Source organism: Rhineura floridana, chromosome 6, assembly GCF_030035675.1.
Source record: "Rhineura floridana isolate rRhiFlo1 chromosome 6, rRhiFlo1.hap2, whole genome shotgun sequence".
Classification (NCBI taxonomy): domain Eukaryota; kingdom Metazoa; phylum Chordata; class Lepidosauria; order Squamata; family Rhineuridae; genus Rhineura; species Rhineura floridana.
Window position 1 is genome coordinate 79075328 of NC_084485.1, and position 25499 is coordinate 79100826.

General features: G+C 40.5%; 1 protein-coding gene and 1 pseudogene across 9 annotated transcripts in view; one reads left to right on the top strand and one right to left on the bottom strand.

Moving 5' to 3' along the window:
- The window catches only part of LOC133387569 (putative adhesion G protein-coupled receptor E4P), a 46935-nt gene that overhangs the window by 16191 nt on the left and 5245 nt on the right, over nt 1–25499 (bottom strand). For 2 of the 9 annotated variants that reach the window (XM_061632617.1, XM_061632609.1), the window contains exons 1-7: nt 21332–21365; nt 15580–15636; nt 12835–12996; nt 10448–10527; nt 3994–4098; nt 3358–3535; nt 52–171 (exon numbers count right to left, since the gene is read on the bottom strand). In XM_061632617.1, the coding sequence (XP_061488601.1) occupies nt 52–171; nt 3358–3535; nt 3994–4098; nt 10448–10527; nt 12835–12996; nt 15580–15636; nt 21332–21362 (733 nt within the window). In that variant the 5' untranslated portion in view covers nt 21363–21365. Of the gene's footprint in view, nt 1–51; nt 172–3357; nt 3536–3993; nt 4099–10447; nt 10528–12834; nt 12997–13075; nt 13112–15488; nt 15555–15579; nt 15637–19424; nt 19480–21331; nt 21372–25499 lie in introns of those variants that run through there. The other 7 variants (XM_061632618.1, XM_061632613.1, XM_061632615.1 and 4 more) reach the window with 7 other exon arrangements.
- Nucleotides 18624–18688, top strand: LOC133388195 (U2 spliceosomal RNA; annotated as a pseudogene).

Here is a 25499-nt window from a genome sequence, read left to right on the forward strand (position 1 = left end):
GCTGTGAGAAGTTGCCATTTGGGTTATCTGAGAAATTAGTAGAAATCATACCTTGGGTGGTTTTGTCAGTCAGTGCTCTGGGATCAATGGCCATTTGGTCTCCTTGAGCTTTTAAGTGGAGTGTTTCATTTTTTGAAATGTCCTCTTCATTGATGATGCGTGTTTGAATCACTACAATAAGTTAAAAAAGGATTTGAGTTCCTGGATACATATCATGATGCCTAACTGTGAGTTTGACCAGATGCTCAGTTGAGGCCACAATAAAATAAGCAGTTTGTTATGATAAGAGCCAGGCAGCTTTCAATAGCACTTTTGCTGATGATATTTCCCCAGCATTCAGATTGATGAGAGTATCACAGAGAAAACACCATTTCCCCTCAGCAGAATTTTATTTATGTTTGTGGCACTTATATTTCTATTTAACTTTTTTAAAACAAAAACATGACAGCCAACAACAAGATAAAAATCATATAGAGTATAATTTAAAATATAAGTTAAAATCTACAAAATGGTTAAAGTGATGCAGTAATATGCAGGGTCTAACAATACAGCCGCAGAATTAATGGAAGACCTGTTTAAAACAAGGTTGTGTTTAAAACTCCTTGTAAGGAATTGTACTGTTGGCTCTGAAGGTTATTAAAAATGCCTTTGTCCATAACTACCACTACTAATCCAGAATCAACTCTGGATCCAAAACTCCTTACAGAATGCAAACCGCTTTTTCACAAAAAAGCAAGATCCCACCCAGCACAGGCAATTGCCACTCCCTTTGGCCACATTGGCTACAAAATCACTGTCACTTCTGTCTTGTCCAGACTCACTCTCAATCTGCTAGTTCTCATCCAGTCTACCATAGCCTCAACTGATATAATCAAGGTCAGTGGTGCCAGAGTTCATAATAATGACAATTAACCATTAATAAAAAAATTAACTGTTATGATTAGTGATTTTGCCAACATTTGTAATTGCCTGGTTTGGCATGTTTTGTTTTGTTTTGTTTTTATTTAAAATATTTTGAAATCTCCCTTCATCCAAGGATTTTCAGGTGGTGTACAATAAACATTAATAAAATTATTCACATACAATATAAATGCATTGAAAATATGAATTAGTCCAGATTGTAATGCTCAGCTATATTATGAGTCGAGCTCTATTTCTCCAGCAAATTATTTTTCAAGGTTGGAAAGTTAAATGAGATTCCGAGGATGTGCAAGTTAGCATTCAGCAGGCCAAGTGACAAAGCCAGTTGTTTTGCAGGCTCTCACTCAAAAGTTCTTTAATATCAACTGCTTCCTATCAATGAAAGTCTTCCTGATTGCTGTGAACTATGTGACCAGATGCCCACATGTGCCCAATGAAGCAGCCCTTTGTTTGGTGAGTATCTTCTTTATTTGAATCAACCATTTATTTTTATTGTTTCTTGCAAACATTTACAGTATTTATTTATTTATTTATTATTTCATTTATATCCCGCCCTTCCTCCCAGCAGGAGCCCAGGGCTGCAAACAAAAATGCTAAAAACACTTTAAAACATCATAAAAACAGACCTTAAAATACATTAAAACGAAACAAAAACATTTTTTAAAAAAGCTTTAAAAACATATTTAAAAAAGGGTTGAAAACATATTGTTAAAAATATATTAAAAAGCATTTCTAACACAGACACAGACTGGGATAGATCTCAACTTAAAAGGCTTGTTGAAAGAGGAAAGTCTTCAAAAGGCACGGAAAATAACAGAGATGGCGCCTGCCTAATATTTAAGGGGAGGGAATTCCACAGGGTAGGTGCTGCCACACTAAAGGTCCGTTTCCTATGTTGTGCAGAACGAACCTCCTGATAAGATGGCATCTGCAGGAGTCCCCCACCTGCAGAGCGCAGTGATCGGCTGGGTATATAAGGAGTAAGACGGTCTTTCAGGTATCCTGGTCCCAAGCTGTATAGGGCTTTGTATGTGTCTTTTATTCTCTGTCCAGATTTAATACTATCTGTTCTTCCTGGATGTGTTTGGAGTAACAGTTTTCAGGAGATTCTCCACTGTGGCTATACTGCGGCTATGTGGTTAGGTGCAGGGCAGTGAAACCAACCTACAGTACCCAGAAGGGAATACAATAATGCACATGCATGCAGGAACACATTGATGCTCCTAAATAGTCTAACAATCCTCATCTAGCCAAGGGGAGATCGCCCATCCCTATATAATATGTGACTAGGGATGGGTGGATCTGCTTATTCCCATCCATGTCATCTTCACATACATTCAATAACAAGCCTGTTCCATCCCATTTACTGCAGTCCTTTTTTTTAAAAAAAGTGCATTTAATTGCACATAGTTTTTAACTTTCTCCTAAAATATGCATTTTTTTACTAATTTCCCCCTGAAGTTTGAATTTTGTATGCATCATTGAATGCAATCCATTTGTTAATTGTGTTCCAATCCACATATAAATCCATGAACTGCAAATTAGGTCTGTTCACTTTAAAGTGTAGAGCACACAGAATTCTCTTTCATCCCTACTACATGACATTTTTCTCCAAATCTCCATTTCTTTTTATTGTTGCAAACATTTTCTATGCTTGTTATCCTCCATCCAGATTTAAAACCAACTCCTCATCCTGGGTGTGTTTGTTTGGAGTAGTAGTTTCCAGGAGATTCTCCGCTGTGGCTATGCTGTGGCTATGAGGACAGGGCAGTGAAACCCCAACCTACAAGTTCTAGGGAATACAGTACAACACAGGATTACAGGAGCACACATACTCTGACATTAAGAGCCAAGAGAGAACTCTGGGAAAACATATTTTCCAAACACTAACCATGAACGCTCATAAATAAACTAACACAGTCCTGACCCAGCCAAGGAGAACTCACCCATCATCATATATATGACTAGGGAAAGATGGACCAGCTTATTTCCACCCATGTTAGTTTCACATGCATTCAATAATAAGGCTATTCCAATCCCATTTACTGCAGGTTTTCTTTTTTAAAAAATGTGGTCATTACACATTTTGTACTCATTTTCCTCTAAAATATGCATTTTTGTATGCATCATAAAATTCAGTTGTTAACATATAACTCTGTGTTAAACTGCAGACTGAACAGAATTATCTTCCATCTCTATGACATGACATTTCCTTCCAATTCTCTGGATGATCCGTTCCCACCTTCCAATAACTTTATATAGATGGTGAACAAACCCTGATACGCATCACAACAGAAATGCAAGGAAAGAGATGTGAGGAAGAAAAGGAGAAATAAAACATGATCCACTGGGTTTTAGCAGTATAAAAAGTATGAGCAAACTAAACATGTAGTTTTCTTCTTCAGATAAAATGAACACCCTCTTACTTTTCCTTACCTACTGAGTTAGTAACCACAGTCTGAGATTGTTTCTCTGGTGACGCAAGAGCTTTTGCTACTGAGGCTGAGCCTAATCCTTTCAGACCCCACATCACAACTGACCCAACCTCCTCCTTTGCTTCAATACTCTGTAGGGAAATGTTGACAAGAAATTCTTCAAAGGAGTCCACTGTGTCCTGCAGCATTATAAGAACCAAACAGATCTCACAACACTTTAAAATCTTGCTTGACTTTGCACAAGCACTTCATTTTGAGAGGCATTCTCAGCATATATATACTGCACACAGTAAATTTCAACTTGGTCATAATCCTCACTGCATTATATGCAGAGCTTGGAAAAGTTACTTTTTTGAACTACAACTCCCATCAGCCCCAGCCAGCATGGCCATTGGATTGGGCTGATGGGAGTTGTAGTTCAAAAAAAGTAACTTTTCCATGTCTCAGTGTGTGAACAGATACACAGATGTGGTACCTTGGAGCACAGGAAATATCTGTCTGCCTGTCTATGTTTTAATTGTGAAACAGCAACAGAATATATGATCATAACATCAACTACATAGTCCACAAAAGAGGGCCTGCTGCATTCTGGGGCTGGCCCTGGTCAAATGTCTCTTCAGTTACTGAGAAGTCTCACCTGCAAGGAAGTTGTTCTCAGGCTGCCATTTTCACAGATGAGTCTCAAGAGGCGGAAGGTGGACACCACCACCAAGCAGTAGAAACTGTTATGATTTAAGTTATCCTAAAAGAAGAAAGGAATCCTGTGTTGGTAGCAGAGATCAGCTGACTAGGACATAAAATAAAGCATCTATATAGTTGCCCAAATTGGCATTGGATGGGCTGCATAAAAGGTCTGATATTGCCCCTGGCTCGGGATTGGGAAGAATATCAGCTAAATCAGACTTAGTATCGGATTCTACAGAATCTGACAGTCTGCTGTCTTTTCAGAGTGGCACTGATTTCTTGTGGTGGGCTGCAGCTGTAATCGGCACAGCTTTCCCCCCCCCCAAAATTTCCCCAATTTTACATAATTATCTTTGTAATTACAATCACTATTATCCATTAACTTCCATGGATTTACATAAGCATTTATGCTAAAAATTACATAATTTTGTTTCACCACCAAAACCCCCCAGCAGTGGATTGAATGCAAAAGCAAGTGGGAACAAAAAAAGGCGGATCAGGATTGAACGACAGACTATCGTAATACAAGCGGATAGGAACTAGGTAGCAAATCCCATCCCTACCCCCGACATAAACAGAAAATCTTTTGCTGAGCCAACTAGTAGGATAGTGGTTAAACTAGAATTAAGGAGACCCAGTTTCAAGTCCCCACTTAGCCATGAAGTTCACTACATTAGCTTGGGCTAGTCATCTCTCAGTCAAGAGTACCTCACAGAGTTGTTGTGATGATAAAATGGGAGAGGGAGAACCATGCATGCCACTTTGAGCTCTTTAGAAGAAAGGTGGCATATATAAGTATTCACTAACAGGCAAAAAACCTTGCAGTTTAAGAATGTACCTATAGCCCACAGATATTTCTATCAAACTTTAAAAAGCAGGGAAGTTGGGCAGCTATAGTGAATGCACCAGGAGAGCAGGAAACCTGACCTCCTTTCTGAGATATTGTACTGCCCTACAAATTTGTCAAAACGCAAACACAATTTGGGTTGGTCTTTCACAGTCCAATCCACTTGCTGTGCAGCTTGGAAGAATTCGGTAACATGTGCCTCTGTTATATATAAACATTGTGAACAGTATCATTGCTATTCAGCATTTCCCCCACCTTTTTATTCTACAGCAGGCACATGTGGCCTCCCACCCAAATTTAAACCAAAGCTGTCCCTGGCCACATACACATCAGGCCTTTATTTCACTTTGGACAGTCATGGCTTCTCTCAAAGAATCTTTGGAAGTGTAGTTAGTGAAGGGTGCTGAGAGTTGCTAGGAGATGCCTTGTTCCCCTCACAGATCTTCAATCAGAGCAGCTGACTGTTAAACCAGTCTGGCCACTGAAGCTCTGTCCGTGGAATAGCAATCTCCTCTCAGCACCCTTCACAAACTACACTTCCCAGGATTCTTTGGGGGAAGCCATGACTGTCTCAAGTGAAATCAAAGTCTGGTGTGGGCCCTCTGATTAGCCTAGCCAAGCAGCTGTGACTCTCACTTTTGGAGCACTCACAGTTGGTTCTAACTGAGCGTGCCCGATACTATCATTCAGTTCAATGCAAGATTTCTTAAATTAGTTAAAAATCAGCCAGGCTTTTAAAAAAAACTTTTAAACTGCAGAAGATGAAGGTCAGAGTATGGGGCAAGGTCAGTAATAGGATTACAGATACTCTGTGAACATGGCTGATTTTTAATTAATTTCAACAGATTAGAGAACTCTGACAGAAAAATGTCCAAAAGGGCTCTGGGTTTTTTTCCTCTCTTTTTACACTTTGAACTCTCTATTCTCTGTTTTGTGTATCATCATGAAAACTTAGAGTATTGTTAAGCAAGCGTTTCCGAGTTCAGGACTATATGTTTTGTAAGGTTTTGTTTTGAAATGAGCTTATGGGAAACATCAGAATGGCATGGGGGTATTTTCAATTTAACATTGCAGAATGTGAAAAATTCACGCTGGCTATAGTATACAGCCACTCTTGTGGCTGTGTAATAGTCAGTCACACAAACTATTGCTGAAGTGCTAGCATTGTTTCAGGCATACACATCTGCTGGTAGGGGGGTAGGAATGAATTTGTTTACATTTCTGGGTATATGGACTGTGTGTATGTTTCATAGTTTTGAAAAGAAGGAAATAAAAGCAGCCTAGGTTGGGAAACCACTTGTTCCCACACAAAGGGGGAAGTATGAGCAGAAACAGTAAGAGGAAATCTTGCATTAGTTTCCCTTTCAAACTGGGCTAGACATCCTGGTGCTTTTAGCACTAAGGTTCACAGGTGAAAAGTAAAGGGGGATGGAGAATCACTGTTTGCATTTCAAAGAAAAAAAATTGCCAGTACTTTGTCAATGTTGGCACACCAACACCATAACATTAAGCATATCAAAATTACAGAAGTTCATATACCATTTCAAACTTCTATATGAAGGCTGCAAAGTAAAACAGGGGGGAGCATAGGGCTTTGAAAATCATGACTGTCCTGGCTGAATTGTGCCTCATTCTGCGATACCAATCCTGATGGAAGAATCTGTCTATTTTGGTTTTCCAGTCTCAATTCAGTTCTCAGTATTTCTCTATCAGCCAGCACTGTTTTTTAAAAGTTCTCAAGAGAATTTATCAGCATTTTAGTGCACATTTCTCTTAATAGACACGTTTGCATGCAATTTTGAATAATATACACATTTTTGCAAAGCAACCTTCTCTAATGCAATGCCTTTTTGTACGCTATTTTCATGAATATATGCATTTTTACCCAGGTATATGAATTTTTGTAGATGTTACTTGGCTGGATAACTGCATTGCAAAATTCAGAGAAGTGTAAATTTCAAACAATGGCTGTGTTTTGGTTTACATATTATTTCAGAAAGTGTGGATTTGATAACAACAATCTTTATTGCGTAGTCTACAGACCATTGCAAGCAACCCACATACAGAACAAGTACAGATACTTTAACAGATAAAAGTATAACTTTAGAACTGGGAAATGTAAAATAAAATCAAGACCCAGGTCTGGTCAGGTGTTTCCTGACCTCCATGGCCTGATTCAGGCCATGGCCACACGTATTGTGATTTCTTTATCAGAGCCCTGAAGAAGGTTTGATAGAAGTGCACTCATGGAGCGACCTGGGAAGGCTTGAAGAATAGGAATTAAAAGGTCATTTCTGGCATCATTATAAAATCTACAATTAAATAGGACGTGAGAGATCGTCTCCACCTCAGACATGTCGCAAGGACAATACCTATGAATCCTCGGGAGCTTATCATACCTGCCCTCTAAGAGTTTTTTTTTTTAATTAATTTTTATTCCAATTTTCAAAACCAAAACAATACAAAAAGAAAACAAAAGAAATATATATATATATATAAAAAAGAAAGAATATTGACTTCCGATTTGTCATAGTTCAGCTATAAATCTATAATATATAACAAACCTATCTCTTAATAGATTATAAAATCACCTTCCTCCAACGGTTATCTTAGTTGGTTTCAAATCTCATTAACATCATATCATTTTAATCTTCCACAAAAAGTCAAAGAGAAGTTTCCAATCCTTGAGATATATGTCAATCAATTTTTTTTCTAAATAAACATGCCAATTAATCCAACTCATCAAATCTACTAAGTCCAGTAATTTTAAATCGCTCTTCTGTCATTATCCATATTGGGTCCATCTTCCATCTTCCATCTTTACGCACCCAAAAATCTTGCTGTCATAGTCATATAATAAAAGTCTGATAGGAATTTCCTCCATCACAGATGTTTTCATACCATCAAATCCAAACGTATCACTGAAGTGTTGTTGCAAAGCCGCATCTCTGTTCCTCTTTTCCACATGATACACTAGTACATCTCTTGAAGGTTTTTCCATCGACACAAAACAGGGATTAATTCTGTTAACTTTCTCCATTTCAAGTTCCATCAAATCCTTCCAGTCCAAGAATTTTTTTGAACCGATAATATCTTTATCTCCAATCTCTTCAATTCCTTCAGGGACAGCGCTGAATTCCAAACTGTAATATTTGTCTCCAGGATCCATCACAGCCAGGAAATCCAAATCTTTTTTCATGTCCATAATTAAGCCAATCTAGTTTGAACCTTGCCTTTAATTTCTCTTTCATCCTTTTTTTGTTTTCCAGATCTATCTTTATTCTCCTTTCTCATAGAATCCTGAGTTTCTTTCAGCTCCTGTCTCATTTCATGAAATTCAATTCTCCACGCTTGTCTATTATTTCTCAGTTCTTGTTTTATTGAGTTAATCCCATTCATTATTTTCTGAAACATGTCTAGAGATAAAGTCCCTTCTTGTACATCCATGATCTTCTTAATTGTCATTCTTAAAGCCAAAGGAACAAAACTCCTTCAATTTTCAATGTCCCAAACAAAGAGCAGCTTATTTCTTTAACCAGTTACAAAGGAGTTAATCTTTCCAACAAACTAACGTCACACGCTAGACAGCCCTTATCTCTTATCTGCCCGGAAGTGTAAGAACGGCTTTAGTTCACAGCGTCGAAATAGCTAGTAGCAGAGAGAATGAGCAGATTCGTCAAAAAAAAAAAAGTAGATCAGAAAAAATAGTCCCAACTGTGAATCAAAAAGATTTCTTATCTCTCCCAATCAGAAATCTCTCGTCCGTTGTAATCTTTAAAATGCTATTTTCCATGTCAGCTTTTTGCAATAATAAAAAAAGATAAGCTATTTATATTTTCTTCCCCCTTAATTCCGTCAATAAAAAAAAAGGAAAGTCTTACCTCACCTAGGTTATCTCAATTGCTGTTACTTTGACAAATCTCTTTAGCTGTATAGATAAGAAAATGATGAATGTAGACAGGAGGATGTTTGCCTGTTAATCCGTATAAAAAAAACGGGTCACTTATCCAGCTGAGCTAGCATAAAAATCCTCGCTCTGTCTGAGCTGCTGGAAGACAGACAATTCTAACGAATTCCAGACTCCAACAATCAAAACAAAGCTATGTGGAAAATCTCACGTTTCTTCTTTAACCGGAAGAAATTATTCCCAGTCAGAAAAGAGCCTTCTGACTGAATTTAAACTGGATAAGTTTCATCCAAGACGGAGCTCGTCTCAGAGGCTGCACAGGCGTAGGGATCCTCCTGGGAAGTCTCCTGCCCTCTAAGAGTTTAGAGGGTAAGGCATCGAAGCGAGCCAAGGAGAAGGCCCTTCTATACTTGGGGACAGACACCCAACGTAGGTAGTGCATCCCTTCTTTACTGGGGGAGTCTGCCAAACCCAATGCGCGGGGGGAACAGGGGCCAGAGGCTGCTACAAGGAGCTCTTGGTTGTCAATGTCCGCTAAGCGCTGTTTCACCATTGCCTTGGCCCTGTTGAGTTCCATTTCGAGCAGGTCTACAGGAGAAAGACATACCGAGGCAATTTTCTCCAATACCAATTTGGACCAAGATGTATTAGATGAATCACTTAAGATCTGTCTCGCATATGACTCTTGGGTGAGCGTGGAAAAACACTGAAGCCAAAAATAAATAGTATGGAGTCATGCTAGACAGTTTATGGAATTTAAACCAGCTTCCAACATAGTATCCCAGTTCAATGACTTCATTATGCACTGTGGACCCAGAGACCACAGACATTCTTCAGTGCATTCAGGTGCAGATTTATCAGAAAGTCCCACGACAGACGAGTCCTTCAAGCTGGGGCCATAAAAGTCTGTAATTTTATGTTGGTTTTGTTTTTTAATGACTGACGTGATGTCTTTCATCACCGGGACTAGCCCCAATTGTTTATATCCCACTCTGGTGAGGACCATGGCACCAGGGTTAACAGGTTTTTCAGGAGATTGCTGCCTTTTAGCCCAGAGCTTAATTCACGTGATAGTTAAGGTAAGGTAAAACTCAACGCTGTCACTTTAAAACCTGCAGGGCCCGTTCAGCAACCAGCCAGCAGATAAAACAACTTGAGCAGTTTAAAAAATTGAGAGTTGTGAAGTCACAACAGATAACCGGCCTGAGAAACCTGGAAGTTATAAACAGCAAAAGATAAGTGGATTACTCCATAACGTGGCTGGCAAGATTTGCTTACTCAATGTAGCTCAAAGTAGCTTGAATGGCGGCCAGACCAAAGCAGATAAGCAAGGGAATTATTCACGAACCAGCTGGCATGTAGTCGGCAAAAGGGAGAAAGGCGACAGGAGTATTAAGAGAAGACTGTAGAATTGTAAAAATTGTCCCTTAGCGTACGAACGGGGGGAGCTCCCAAGGATACATCTTGTTACGTCGCCATCTTCTTCCTTCCCACAGTTTTACTGCTGTGGAATGAGACCAGTTTTCCCCACATTGGATTTGATAACTACATCTTTAAATGCGAAGTGAATCAAATTTCACCTCCATCCCTAGATACCAAAAAATGTGAACACCTTGATTCAAGAATTACGTTAATTTCACACAAAATGCTTACCTCTGGTTTTGTTGCATTGAAACAGGTCCTTACATTGTCATTTTCTCTTACAACATCTTGTTGGCAGTGGTAGGCAATTTCTGTAAAGGAAACATAATGTAAAACTAACATGCAATTTAATGTGTCCATGTACAACTATAAGTTTTTATTGTTTGTTATGTTTGTGGAAATACCAGATTATGTCCCCATTATTTTTTTTCTGATCCAACATTTAAAGGATGCTAGCTGTAGCTCTTCTAGTTATTTCTGAGTGTATTGGACTGGGGTCTAAATGAGTTTAGGTTTCTCAGTTATAATACTTGTTGTGTTTAGCATGGACTTTCATATAGAAAAAGTCAATTTAGTGTCTATTATTTCAGATGCTCGTTACAAAATGTATGTATACTAGGGATTGTCGAGAAATATGATTGTTTGCATTTCAAGCCAAATATATTAAATTCGCACTTTCTGAAACAATATGAGAACCTAAACACAGCCATCCTTCAAAATTCTCACTTATTAGAATTTTGCAAAGCAGCTTACCAACTAGTGTTTACAAAAATGCATATGTTAGCAGAAAGTATGCATAAAAATCAATATATGAATGAAATTAACAGAAAAATACATTATCTTAAAGAGAAATTGCTTGCAAAAATGTGTACACTAGTCAAAACTGCCCACAAAAATGTGTTTAATAGGTGAAATTTGCCCAAAAACGCTGGAGAATTTTCATGAGGATTTTTTTTAAAAAAAATGGCAGTTGCAGAAATGTGGAGAACTGAATTTAAAATTGGAAAAATGAGCAACTGAGAGAACTGAAAACCACAGATCCTTCCATCTCTATTTATTTATTTATTTATTTATTTATTTATTTATTAGACTTATATACCGCCCGACTAGCAATAGCTCTCTGGGCGGTGAACACAGAAAATACAATAAAATCACATAGTATAATACAACAAAAACATATAAAATAAAATAATTTAAAAACAATCACAGCAGATTTTAAATTAAATTAACTAATGTATACAATCTATTACTAAATTATAGATGTCAAAGAAATATTTTAAAGTGAGATTAAACGTGCTTCCAGAATGTCGCTATTCTGCAGGTGGGAGTTAATCACTTTGCAGCAAATTTAGGTTGCACAATTAAACAATGGATTCGGTGCTCTTGTGCAACAAAGTCATTTAAAAATAAATAAATAAAAAACACACTTTTTGTGATACAGAAATTGAAACAAAAATGCATTGGAAAGTATGGAATAACATTTGCTTGATGTGACATCATATAACCTTCCGGCAAACAAATCAGAATGAATACTCAATAACAGTGGATATCATGTAATCTCCCCGTACATGTAGTGCAGAGAAATCACGATAAACAGGCCATCTGGAATCAGCCCAAACACTCCTTAATCAAAAATATTATTTTGTGTACATTTTTCTTTAGGTTTTATTGTTGTTGCTGTTGACAAGTAATATGGACTCTCCAATATTAGTGTTTATTTAAGGTACTTATTTGCACTAGTTACTTTGCTGATGGGCAATATGACTCCACCAGCTCACGACTGAAGGATCCTACAACAGAATCCAATGTAGGTTTACTTAGAAGTAAATCCCATTGTATTCATTGAAGCTTACTCACTAGTAAGTTTGTTGAGGATTGCAGCCTTAGAGTGCAATCCTATGGATATCTATTCAGATCTATGCATATTTATTCAGAAGATCCACCGAGTTCTAGGTAACTTGGTACAGGATTGCAGCCTCAATCATTAATGTGCCGGGAAAGCATATTTATGTACAGAGGCTAAAATAACCCCTTCATATCCTTTTCATCCCTCTGGGCAAAATGGAATGTAGTCCAGATTCAAATCTCAATTTAAACATTTTCTGCAAAAACAACCAACTAAACTTTACTGTATCTCTCATCAGCCTTACGTAAGCTTCCAAGATTTTCACCTATGTACTTAAGAGAAGAGTGCCATGGGTGAAGAAGATCTTGAAGCCATCCCCCAACCATGTGTTGCAGCAATCTTCTGCTAACTTTTTGCACCTAAGGAGCTTCATCTGCTATTCCTGACAGCTGAACTATCTTTCCAACCACAGAATCAGGATTGAATTGATATAAGGCAGGGTTGGGGACCCTATGGCCCTTCTATGTTGCTGCACTCCCACTCCTATAAGGCACAGCCAAGAGTCAGGGAAGATGGAAATTGTAGTTCTAGAACATCTGGAAGGCCACAGGCTCCCTACCCCTAATTATAAGGGAATGTTTTCTATCTGTTTGGAGTAATGGGATGTTGCCATCTATAACAACATTAGCAATGGATGAAAATCACATTTCCATTCATTACAGTATAGCTCAAGAAGATGCAGTTTAAAAGAGCCAAGAATTAATATACTTACTCTCACAAGTGGTCTGACTGGTTCCCAAGGAAGTCATTTTCCTAGATACCATCCTGTATCCTTCTTTACAGACACAGCTGGATTTACTGGAAGGAACAGAATTAGGGCCACAATCTTTAACTATGCCACCATCACTGTTTTCATCATCCATAGAAACTAAACCTAGGAAAATAAAAAGGTTATTTCAGTGGCAAAAATTTAGCTCAACCTAAAGTAAACATGAGGCTGTGCCCTCCCTCACCTAGGGTCATTCAGCAGAGAAGAACTGGTTCGTCTAAGGAAGGTGTGCATGACCAGCAAATATTTAAGCACAAGTATATAAGCAATAATAACGAGCACAATGACTTTCAGCCAAATGACCTTTAGAAAGGGAACAGTCATCATCTAGCTATGTAATGTTTTCAGACTCTCTCCATTTTATACTGGCTTGATTAAGAAACATTGTGGGGCAGAGGCTAGTAGGTGACCAGCACCACCAAGCAGCAATAGAGGGGGTCAGGGCATCATGTGGTGGTCCTGGCAGTTGAGTCATGGTGGCAGTTAAGTTAATTTGGCCAGCTGCACCCAGCATGGGCCAGTGACAATTGTGGACCATGTCTGCACATGGCGGTGCTATTGAGTCAGCAGTCATGTGTCTACACAGTGTTGATCCATTTATTCCTTGCCTCCAATGCCACATGGAGTGCCTGTCAGTATGGGAAGTGGGAGGGGGAAAGAGAAGGCCAAGAAAAATCCCTCTGTTAAACTAGTGCATAACTAGTGCAATGACTTTCAGCCAAAAAAACTTTAGAAAGGGAACAGTCACCAGCTAGCTATGAAATATTTTCAAACTCTCTCCATTTTATACTGGCTTGATTAAGAAATACTGATGGAGCAGAAAGAAGGAGGTGACCACCATCACTGAGCAGCAGTTGAGGGGGTCAAGGCATCACATGGTGGCAATTAAGTCAGACTGGCCAGCTGCACCCAGCATAGGCTATTTACAATGGTGGATCTGGGAGTCTTGGGGATCCCTGGGACACCCTGCTGAGGAGGATCCGAGGCTCAGTGTCAGACAGGCAATTCGCAGTCAAGAAGGTGCAAATGAACCTTATCTGTTATCTCTTATTGGCTTCCTGAGATCAAAAATCAGGAAAAGGGGGTATTGCATATCAGGACCCGTGGGTGGGACTGTCTAGCCCTCCTTATCTTCAAAGGATTCCATAAAAGTGAGGGATGTTCCTTCAGTTGTGGTTCCCTGTTTCCATCTACCTGGACTCGCCTAAGGATTTCAGTTAAAAGCCATTGGGGAACCAGGCTACTATACTGTGAGTAGAGAATCTTAGATTAGAAAGCTCTTTGGTATGTTCTTTTGTCTGTATTGAATCTCTCACCTTTGTTATGCCAATGTATCTCTCTTAGCCCGGGTGAGGGTGACTAGCTTTGAGGAAACAAATGCTACCCTCTTTTTGTATATGCCTTTCTTTTCTTTTAAATAAACTACCTTTTTATAAATGGTGTGTATTGCTTGAAACTAATGATTCTAAATCTAGTCCTTGATCGCTACTGATTAAGGTTGATTAGTGTGGATTAATGCTCCAGCGTAGAGACTGCTACAAATAGTCTGCTCTCGGAACTCTGTTGGTGCTCTGAGACTCTGACTTGGAATCCAGAGTATATGAGTTCAAATCCCCGCTCGTGCCTCCTGGGTGTCAAGGGCCAGCTAAAGATCACCCCCACAGTAAGTGGCTCAGAGGTTACGTGCCCTGCCACCTGTGCAGCCATGGGCAAGCTGCATAGTCTCAAGGAGGCCGGTTGCCCCCCAGCTGGCAGTTGCGGACAAGGAAGGGGCTGGCTTGTGCAGCTGTGGCAAGCTGAGCAGGCCCTAGCCAGCTGGGGAGGACTAGCCTCAGAGGGAGGCAATGGTAAACCCCCTCTGAATACAGCTTACCATGAAAACCCTATTCATAGGGTAGCTATAAGTCGGGATCGACTTGAAGGCAATCCATTTCATTTTTCAAGTCGATGGCAGCTACCCTTTAGGCTGAGGAATTAGCTACAAAATTGGTGATCCTGTTAAGGTTTTGTTACAGTTAATACTTAATTGCAACTGTTGCCTAGCCAATTATTTTACTTTGGGCTACTGGTTTTGTGACAATCAAATACACACTAATGTTCTACTAATCAATGGCTACCTGCACTGTGCCACGAAGTTACTTGTACATGGCTGTATACATTTTCTATGCTAATTCATAACCGGTGCAACTACTGTGAAGTTAAAATCTACCTTAATGCAAAAACAAAGTTAAGGTACAGACATAGAATGCATTGTTATAAATTAATATCAAAAATTTAATATGTATATAAACAATCAATATAAAATCCTTATAAGTATTCTCGTATAGTAATAAAAAGATGGCCAAAAATATTTAAAAAATCAGTGCCCAAACTCAATGAAATACAAAATATATAATATAATCAAGGCAATATCAATGTGGAAATAAAAGGCAACTTGTAAACAGTGGCCAATGTACATAAATCAGTGCCCATACAATGCACAATGTGTACCATAGCCAGACGCGTTTCAACAATTAGTCTTGTTCAGTGGCTTTCATGAGTATACACTACAAAGGGCAAAAACATAATAGAGAACATTAACTACTAATGGTGAATACCTCCTAGTGAGGAATGTTATACAGCTGATATAGCACCACTTTCACCTCCTCCAGTGTCATGTGCATGATGCAGAAATGGTCCAAAATATACCTGTATAGTACAGTAAATTCCAATATTCGTCAGATAGCTGTTGCCGTGGGGTTCTCCCTACAAAGAAGAAGCAATTCTTACTGTGAGTCCCAATGAACAAGACAGGTAAATATGAAAGCCCTTCCAAGTAAATATGTGGATGGGAGCCACCTCAGTAGACACTGGGGATTACTCAGAAAGAAAGAAAAAGGAATTAATGGGTCCATGGGCTTCAACTAAGGAGGTGAGTGAAGCCTGCATTAAGTCTTCCTATCTGAATTTCTGTTTGGACCTTGCAGTTCCAAGTCACCTGATTTTATTTCGGAAGCGGAACCTGTGCATTAGGAATTCTCCATCCTTTTATTTTGATTCTCAATTTGGTACAGAGCACAGTGAATAGACAGTTTGCCACAGCTGTCAGTTCCTTCAGCATAGTGGCCCCTTCTCCCCCAGTCATATTACCAGTACATATTCATAAAACTCTGGTGTTTTTTTTAAGCAATCTTGATGCAATTATACTTAAATTGCATCAAGACTTTTCATATAGTGCATTGCTTATGTACATGTATTATACAAAATTGACAGTGGTGAAAAGGGAAGCTGCTGAACAAGGAAGTCTCTCTCTGTGATAATGGAGCGACAATGATGAGGTGCGCCTGGCGCCAACACTGTTATCTTCTCGGTGCCAGTTCAAGACTTTCCTCTTCTCCCAGGCATTTTAGTATGTATTTTTAAATTGTTTTTATATTGTTTTGAATTTTAAAATTGTGTGTTAAATTGTTTTTAAAATATGTTTTTCAATTGTGTATTTGTTTTAATGTTTTTGATTGCTGTAAACCGCCCTGAGAGCTTCGGCTATGGGGCGGTATACATGTGCAATAAATAAATAAATGGAGTATCAATCACAGAGGCTTCTTTTTTTCCCCAGGGGGGTATAGTATCCACCATTGAGGAATTGCCTGGAGGACTGCCACTACTCCCACCTAAAGCCCTCCCTCAAAATCACCAGCAAGGCCCCATTTGCTGCTGCTTGCAAATGGCCCTGGCTCTCTGCCCCAAAGTCCCACTCTCACAGCACCACTTCTTTAGCCTGCTTCCAACCTATCTCCAGCCTGTTTCATGCCTGCTTTCCAGTCTGGCCCTCTTTGAACTATCTAACTTGCTACTCTGAACTATCCACCCTGCTCCCTGCAGCCTGAGTGGATGTAAAAGAGCTGAAGAAACTTAAAGATGCACCAAATGCAAATACTTCAGTTTAGAGTTAGCTTTAGAAATCCTTTTAGGTAAACTGGAATTCAGGAGTGGAATATGAGTCAGAATGAAGCCAAGGTACAATAAAAGAATGGAAGGGTGGGGACTTTGCTCATCCCTAGATAGTTCAGATATTTGGTACATATTTGAAGTCCTCCAGTCCCACCCAGGTATGACCTCACAGGTCAGCAACAATTGGCCCCAGAACACAACTCCTGACTCCATATCAGTGCCCATAAATTGTAATGGATTTTGGATAAGATTCTTATAGCTAGAGTTATACAATTCAGCCTCAGTCACCATACCTTTGGTAGTCTTATAGAAGGGAGAATTCGGGGAGGTGCAGATTATCTTAAAACCACAAGATTATGATAGGAAAAAATTGCATGCTGTTAATCCTCCTTGTTCATAGTTATTAAAGGTAAATGAATCTTATCCCTATTGAATCTCACAGCTTTACACAAAAAGCTGGTTCAGACATTTGCTTTCTCTATACTAGCCCAGAGAGACACAGTGGAGGTGGGTAGTGAGCTCTTCTGCACACATGCACTTGCATATAGAAAACATGTCACCTGAGCAAATTGTACATGCAATGTTCCTGATTTCTGCTCATCTTCCTCCCTGTATTTGTTCTGCCCTATCTCTTAGCACCAGGGTGGAGTAAAAATGGCCTCCCAACTTCTCCATGCTATTTGTCAGCAGTGAATTTTTTGGGGAGGGTAGGGTAGATTTTGTTGAATGCTCTCCAGGGGAGAAGTAAAATTCTCCAAGAGTTCAGGAGCAGCTCAAAAAATATTTATTTATTAAAAATGTATCAAAAATGTCTTTTCTGAGAAATTTCAGCTTGCTTAAGGCTGAATGAAACGCTGTTGTTAGTTCATGTTGGTAGCTTATCTGGACAGTGGACATATAATTCAGTTATGCATACTTGTTTTTAAATTCTGTTGATTTTTATCTGTATATTATTAATTATTATCACACTATATGCTACTTACAGATCTTTTGATTAAGCAGTATATAAAATTTCATAAATAAACAGATGACAGATTCAGTGAGTTAGATAGGAAGGTCTGTTTTATGATGTTTTCCAAATCCAAAATATTTATTGCATGGACTTACGCCGTCGCAGACAAACAATCATTTTCATACATCTATTAAAACATACATACATCAAATATACAAACCACTAAACATGCTTAAAATAATGTAGGATATGTCAGTAATGACTAGCTATCCGTCTATCCGGCTCGTACCTATCAGGCCTACTCTGATATTACCCTGTCTGGTTTGCCATGTCTGAGTGTTTTACCCGTAACTTTTGAGCTGCTAGGGCATAATGAGCTACCCTGTATGTGACCATCATTATCAGCTAGAAGGAAGGGAATAAGACTATCGGCCTGGGGATCATCCTGTAGTTTAATCATGTCTCCTAAAAATTTGTCCCTAGGATGAACATATAGGGAGCATTCAAGCAGATAGTGGGGCAAATCTTCTACCACTCTGGCTCCACAGATGCAAAGGCATTCCCATGGGATCTGTTGATAATGTCCTGACAGAACTGAAGTTGGCATCGTCTGGAACCTGAGTGCTGTAAAGTCTTGCCTCAACTGAACTGGAATGGAGTAGATCAGATAACTCGCCCTCAAATGGTCACGCTGAAATAAGGTGAACCACTTAGAGAACCTGGAGTTGTCAATCGCTAATCTGTCCATCCATTCTGAATGATGGAGAATAGATTCCCAGTGCTTCTGTCTACTCTGGGTCGGAGCAGTTGAAACAGGGATATGGTATCTTTGAAGAACTCTAGTTAGTTTATCGCTTCTCGGCCTTTTGGCTAAGATCAAGTGTAGTATGATGTTTTAAAGTGTTTTTAGCATTTTTGTTTGCTGTGCTGGGCTCCTGCTGGGAGGAAGGGCAGGATATAAATAAAATAATAAATAAAATAATAAATATTCTGAGGGCTATAATGGTTGAGAAGGAGCTCAAAATCCTTTTCTGAGTAATTTCAGATCAGTCCTAGTTTGCACTGACACACACAGTTGCCAGCAGACATACAATGCCAAGACTCATCCCATTTCCCCACCAAGTGTGCAAGATATCACCTGGAGGACAAATGTCTGATCTAACCTCTGCAGGGCAAACATATGCTTAGTTCCTGGAATGAGAGTCTCACTGGGGTTTGCTCCTGGGTAACTGCACAGGATTACAGCCTAAAGCCACAATCCTACTCATACATATAAGGCAATGTTCTATCAAACTCAGAGGCGCTTACTTCACAGTAACATGGTTAGGATGTCTCCCTAGGTTTAAGTGAGCTCCATGCAGCGCAGGCAGGGACAACTTGCCGCCCTGGGCTTCTGCTGGGAGGAAGGGAGGATATAAATCAAATAATAAATAAATAAATCCCAGGCTGAGCTCTATAGATGCTTCTTTTTAATTATGTAAAAGCTGTAATGGTCATGGATGAATTTCGAAAAGGGACAACAAGATGAAAAAGAGGCTTTCACTGAAGAGAAAATGAGCTGGCATAGATAAAATGCATCTCAGCTCTTGTAAATTGAGTTATCACCACTTGCCTTCACTCCCCATCTCCCAGAAGATAAAATAATTTCTACCTTTTTCATTGTTGTGGAAAGCGACAAATCCAAGACAAATGACAAATGACAAATCCTAAGATAAATATTGAAACAAAATGATGTTAAACGTAGCTGTTTGTTGGGTAAAGCCCAATATTGATTCTGAGGCAGCAAATACTGGGGAGTCAAGCAAAAAGACATCTAAAGCAGAAAGTTCTTCCTTACAAATTTGCATGTGTTCATCGTTACAATTCCAAAGACGTCTTTGCTTTTTTTCTGAAATAGATTTCCTCTAACGTTCTTTGGTTGTTCTGGAATGGGCTTGGCTCTGTCACTTCTTTCCTTCCTTAACAATAATAATCATAATTACAAAATATCAGGGTCTGCCACATTAATGGAAAACAAGGTGTGCTGAAGGCTTTGGCTAAATGGTCCTCATAGCAGTTTATTGTGTTGTGTTACAATAAAAGTTGAAAGCTCCTGCACATGCCAATCCTAACACACACTACAACAGCACCGTCCCAGCTCTTGTTCCATGATGAGTCCCTTCTGCCACTGTTAAAGATCTGGCAGAGGCCAAACTAAGGGCATCTCAAGGTGTGAGTGGCTTGCAGGGCTTAGAATAGAATGGGTGAGGGCGCTCTTTCCCCCCCACCCCCAATGCTCACTGTCCAGTCCAGTGCTACCTTTCTAAAATATGTTAGGACCAGTTGTAACAGGAACAAATATATTATATATAATAATAATTCCATTACAAAATCTTCTGTATCAGATTTTAATATGTTAAATTGGTCAGTCTTCTATACAAGTTTCTTTTTAACTTTTGGTTATTCCTCTCTACAACATGGGGCTGGCATGTTGATTGTTTCATATGGGTTGCTCATACTTAACTGCCTACATAGGAAGCTACCTTAAACCAGATCAGACTATTTGACCATCTAACTGGCATCAGCTCTCCGTAGTCTGGGGCAGAAATGGATATTCCACATCACCTGCTTGTCTGCCTGATCCTTTTAACTTTACATAGCAGGGACTGAGTCTGCAACCTTATACATGCAATGCATTTGTTCTGCCTCTGAGCTTGTAGGGGCAAATAAATCTGCAAGACATCTAGATGTAATGAGGAGACTTAGTGCGGCATGCCCCATTCCCCCTGTCCCATAATTCTTGTCTCATACCCCAATCTATAGGGTTATTTATTGCTTTTGTGGACTTCTTGCATAGCACAGGAGTCTGAGAAAGCTCTGTGCAGGAATTTGCAGGCTTTCTAACTCTGTTTAGGACAAAAAGCTGGGAAGAGGTTTTTTCACTCTGCCTATGCTGAAAACAGAGGTTGGGAAGAGGGCATTTAATTAGTCAAAACAAACAGCAGATGAGCTCATTAGGGAGAATGCTTTCACATACACTGACAGGGGTGGGGAATGCTTCACAGCAGTGTTCCCAGCCAGGCTGTAACAACTTCAAGGGCACTAAGGGATAAACAAAAGTCAGAAGTGTGAGATCTAAGTACACCGACCCCTAGGAAAGATAAGAAATTCGCAGGTATAGGTGCCACCTGTGTCCCCTCCCAGAGGGTCTTTTTGGTATAAATAAAGTGCCCTAGATCTGGGAAGAGAAGCCTCAACACCATCCTGAAAAGAAGTGCAGTTCAGTGTAAATCCAAACAGAGCTATAAGGGGGATCTCTGCTGCTGTTGCAGTCTGCGGCTTCAACCAGGAAAAAGAACATAAGATAAAAGCTGTCATTAGTTGCTTTAAGTGTATGTGCCTGCCTGCCTGCCAAAAAACAACTGCTTTTGCTTGAATAAAGCACTAAATTTTCTTTCCTCACCAGGTTGTTCCATGGTCTTTCAGATCCTAAACTTTCTGGGGAAAAACACCTTTGGCAAACAGAGCTATTTCCCCTTGTTTACATTGGATTTCTTCCTCTAGCAATTTTCTACTCACCCAGAATAAGGCAGCTGACTGCAGTCCTCATGGTCTTGTGTGCAATGAGGTAATGAATGATTTGTTTGATGCCCGTAACTTAGAGCTAAAGCATATAGGAACTAGGAAATGCTGAGAGCAGCTGTTTTGAACAAGCGATTACATTACACTTCCCAAAATTAATATTCAAGTTCAACCTGTTAGTCTAGAGACCATAAACATCAAATACAGTTTAGGTTTATCAAGATAAGCATGGGGAGGAGGAAGGGGACCTGCACAGGGAGGAAACACCCCCCCCATGATATACATACACAAATGATGCCTTTTAAATGTGAGTGTGACAAAATCAGTAAACAATCAGAAATAGTTAAAAATATAGTCAATTTTGATTCAAAACTAATTTTCTCTTTAATAATCATGATCTAATGTACATATTTTGCAAAGATTTTCTCAAATATATGCATGTTATTTTCACAAATATATTATTTTAAAGCACATTTTCTCATAATTTATACATTTTTGTAAACATTGTTTGGTTGAAGAACTCTGTTGCAAAATTTGGATAAGTGCACAAGATATTCAAAAGGTACTTTCAAAAGATAGCTAGGTTCCTGTTTTCATCTTTTTTCAGAAAGTGTGAATTTGATATATCTTTAAATGTAAATTGAATTTACATCTTTAAATGTAAATTGAATTGAATTTTGCCCCCATCCCTAGTCATCACTAAGTCTTGTGGGAGAGAGTTCCATAGTTTAACCATGCACCTCAGTGTGAAGAAGTGCTTTCTTTTGTCTGTCCTGAATCTTTAAACATTCACCTTCATTGAATGAATGAATGAATTATTTATTACAGTCATAGACCAGCAAGAGCAATACAAAACAATTCACTTGTAAAATAAATATTTACAAAATACAGCCTCAATTTACAAAACTATAATGTTAAAACTAGTTGTCAATAAAAACTAGTGGGACGTTTTAAAATCTTTGACTAAAACCCTCCTACGAGCAATAGCGGCTGCACAAAATTTCACCACCATGTCTGTGACCCCAGGATAACGATCAGCAAGTATTCCAGGAGAAAAGGTTGAGCTGGGCTTTGAGAGTAGTGCTGGATTTCCTGTAGTCCCAAGGGCGAGGGGAAAGGCGGCCTGATGTTGGTCCGATTGAAGGATTGCCTTGTCAGCTTAGTTCTATGATCTGATTGAGCTCTCCAGTCAAATCCATGTAGACAGCACCAGTTTGCGCTGGGAGGGTGACAAACTTTTTTTTTTGTTGTCCAGCGTGCTCAGGTGGGGCGATGAAGGTGTAGGGCCCAGTTCCTCGGGTCCCAGGAATCTGGATTGTAGCCAGTCAGATCCAGACTGTAAAGGTCTGGTCAGATGGTTCGGCGGATATTCCTTTAGGGGCAATGTCGATCGGCTTTGTTGTTAGTGGTCCTAGGATAGTAGGGGCCTCAGCGCAAAGAGGAATCCCCATATGCCGTTTAGGCTGGACGGTCGAAAACTCCGATTTCCTAGGTGCTGGTGTCATTGAAGGGCATGGTGATTTCAATTCTCGCTCCAGAGGCTCCCTGGCATTGTCCTGCATGGAATGAACAAGCGTGTCTCTTAAAAGAGTGAGTCTGGAGGTTATTTTTTCCTGAGACTGTAAAGGTAGTAATAAGAATGAGTCTAGGAGGTCTTTTTCTTCTGGAAGTTGAACTGATTTGAAATCGTAGAGAGAATTGGAGAGCATACATTTTGAGCCGAGTCCGAGGCTTGGGGAGCTTTATGTAGCCTGGGGGTTGTCTGGATGAATAGGCGAATTACTCAAGATGTTGTTTTCAGAGAAATGCATGTTGTTGTGGAACAGGTTGAATTGATTATGACTCTCGAATAATCTAGATATTAAAATTCTGGGGTGGAGAAATTTATCTTTTTCTTTGTAGAGGAGTTGTATAGATGCCCAGGTCCGAAAGGTTATCACGGCCCAGGCATACCGGTGATTGTTAAATAGATATTCAATATCAATGATGTCAGCGATAGTGCCACACCGGAGGGCAATCTTTTTTGCCAGGCGAAGGAAATGAGCTTTACGGTGGTCAAAGGACCAGGCACCTGGAAGCTTCGGAAAATTAGAAAGGATTAGGCTTTGGCGGCTGAGAGTCAGTTTCCAAGCCTGGCTGGTTATTGTCGGGAGGATGAGCTGGGCTCCTGGGGGGTTGTCAGAAGAGGATTCAAATGGCTGGCAGAGGGAGGAGGGAGGAACTTACCCTCTGTGGAGCGAAGCCGAAACAGAGGACATGCCAGAGATAGGGTCGCCTAGCAACGGGGAGCCTGAGAGCCTTGAAGTTTTAGAATCCCCCCCAGACATTCCCAGGCCCTCCCTTCTCCGCAGCTCAGAGCAAGAGGGAGGGCTGATCACAGCAGAAAGGCGGAGAGATGGTTTACCCTCAGCTCCTCCTTTATCACCCATAGGGGAATTGGACACTTCAGAAGAGGAGGAGGTGATGCCTCCCCCCTCACCACGCACACGCAGACGGTTGAAAAGACAGGAGAGAAGGGGGGGAAGGCGGGCAGTACCTGAGGGGGAGTTAAGGAGGAGCGAAAGGTTGCGCGCCCGTTTAGCCCCTTCTTAAAGAACAGGCGGGAAGCAGCCCCTTGCTCTGTCAACTTTCTCCCAATGTCGCAGGACCTGTATCCCTGTATTGCCTCATGAGAAAGCGCAGTCTTTGTTGGACATTACTCTAATAAAACACGAATTAACTACAACCTCTGGTCTGGTTCCTGAGTCGCATCCTGGGCCTGACAGCTTGACAGAGCCACCTAAATCACCCTCAACGCTCTCTTCACTTGACTGGGACAAGATGTCAAAGGGAGCAGCGGGGGGGACGAACCCCACTTCTGAGACGGAAGAAGTGAAACTCTTGAGGACTAAGGTAGCTGAATTGCAGACGGATGTCCAAGCCCTGCTAGCAGCAGTCAAGGCGCTGAAGACGGATAATCAAACCTTGAAGGCCACGATAGACCAGATGCAAACAGCCCCTCCAGCTGCCGCAGTAAAGGTTCCCATTGGATTGCCCCCAAAATACGCGGGACAAAGTGATCAGTTGGCAACTTTCGTGGCTCAATGTGAGTTATATCTGGATGTCAGGCACATGGAGTTTCCAGACGATGGGGCTAAAGTGGCTTTCGTGATTAGCCTCCTGGAGGGAGAAGCTGCAAAATGGGTGACTCCGTATCTCGTGAGAAAAGATACTGTCTTAAGAAGGTACAGAGGATTTATACAGGAGATGACCGAGATGTTCCAAGACCCGCAAAGAGCTGAAACAGTAGCGCGGCAACTAGGCGCTCTGAAGCAAGCTAAAGGGACTGTTTCCGAGTACACTAACGCTTTTAAAATTCTGTCCCAGGAAACTGGTTACAATGACGCCGCCCTGATGTTTATGTACCGGAGTGGATTAAATGCTGAAATCCTGGATGAGTTGGCCAGGACCTCCCCCCCCCCGCTGACCTACCAGGGCTCATCCGGCTATGCCTACAGATAGATCACCGGATGGAAGGAAGGCGCCTGGAAAGGAAGCAGGAGGTCCCGAGATACTCAGCCTCGGCATCTCGCAGCAAGACCCTTCCCTCTGCAGGAATGGCAGGTAATGCAGCTGAGGGACAGGGAGGGGCTAGGCCAAGACTGTCGGAAGAAGAAAAGGAAAGACGCCGCCGAGAACGTTTATGCTTTTATTGTTCAAAGCCGGGCCACGTGGCCAGAGACTGTGGACTAAAAGGGGGGAAAGCTGAGCCGTCGGGAAACTAGAACACCCAGTCCACGTGCAGGCCGGTGGACTGGGGGCAGCGTTGTATAAAGGCCCCCCAACAATCCAACCTCCCTCAAAGGGGGTGTTGGTCTTGCCTATTCGGATTACAACTTCCAGAGGAGTGGTGTTTAATTCCACTGCCTTAATTGACAGTGGAGCCTCCACAAATTTTATTGATGTAAAGTTAGTCAAGCGTCATGGAATTTCCCGGTGGAAACTGAACGCTCCCCTAGCTGTGGAGACTATCGATGGGAGACCCCTGAAGTCAGGAGGGGTGACACAAGCCACGGAGGAAGTGAAACTTCAAATCCCCGGGCACGAAGAGTTCATTTCGCTATACGTGTCAGATCTCTCGAACTTTGAGGTGATTCTGGGAATGCCCTGGCTAGCAAAGCATGAA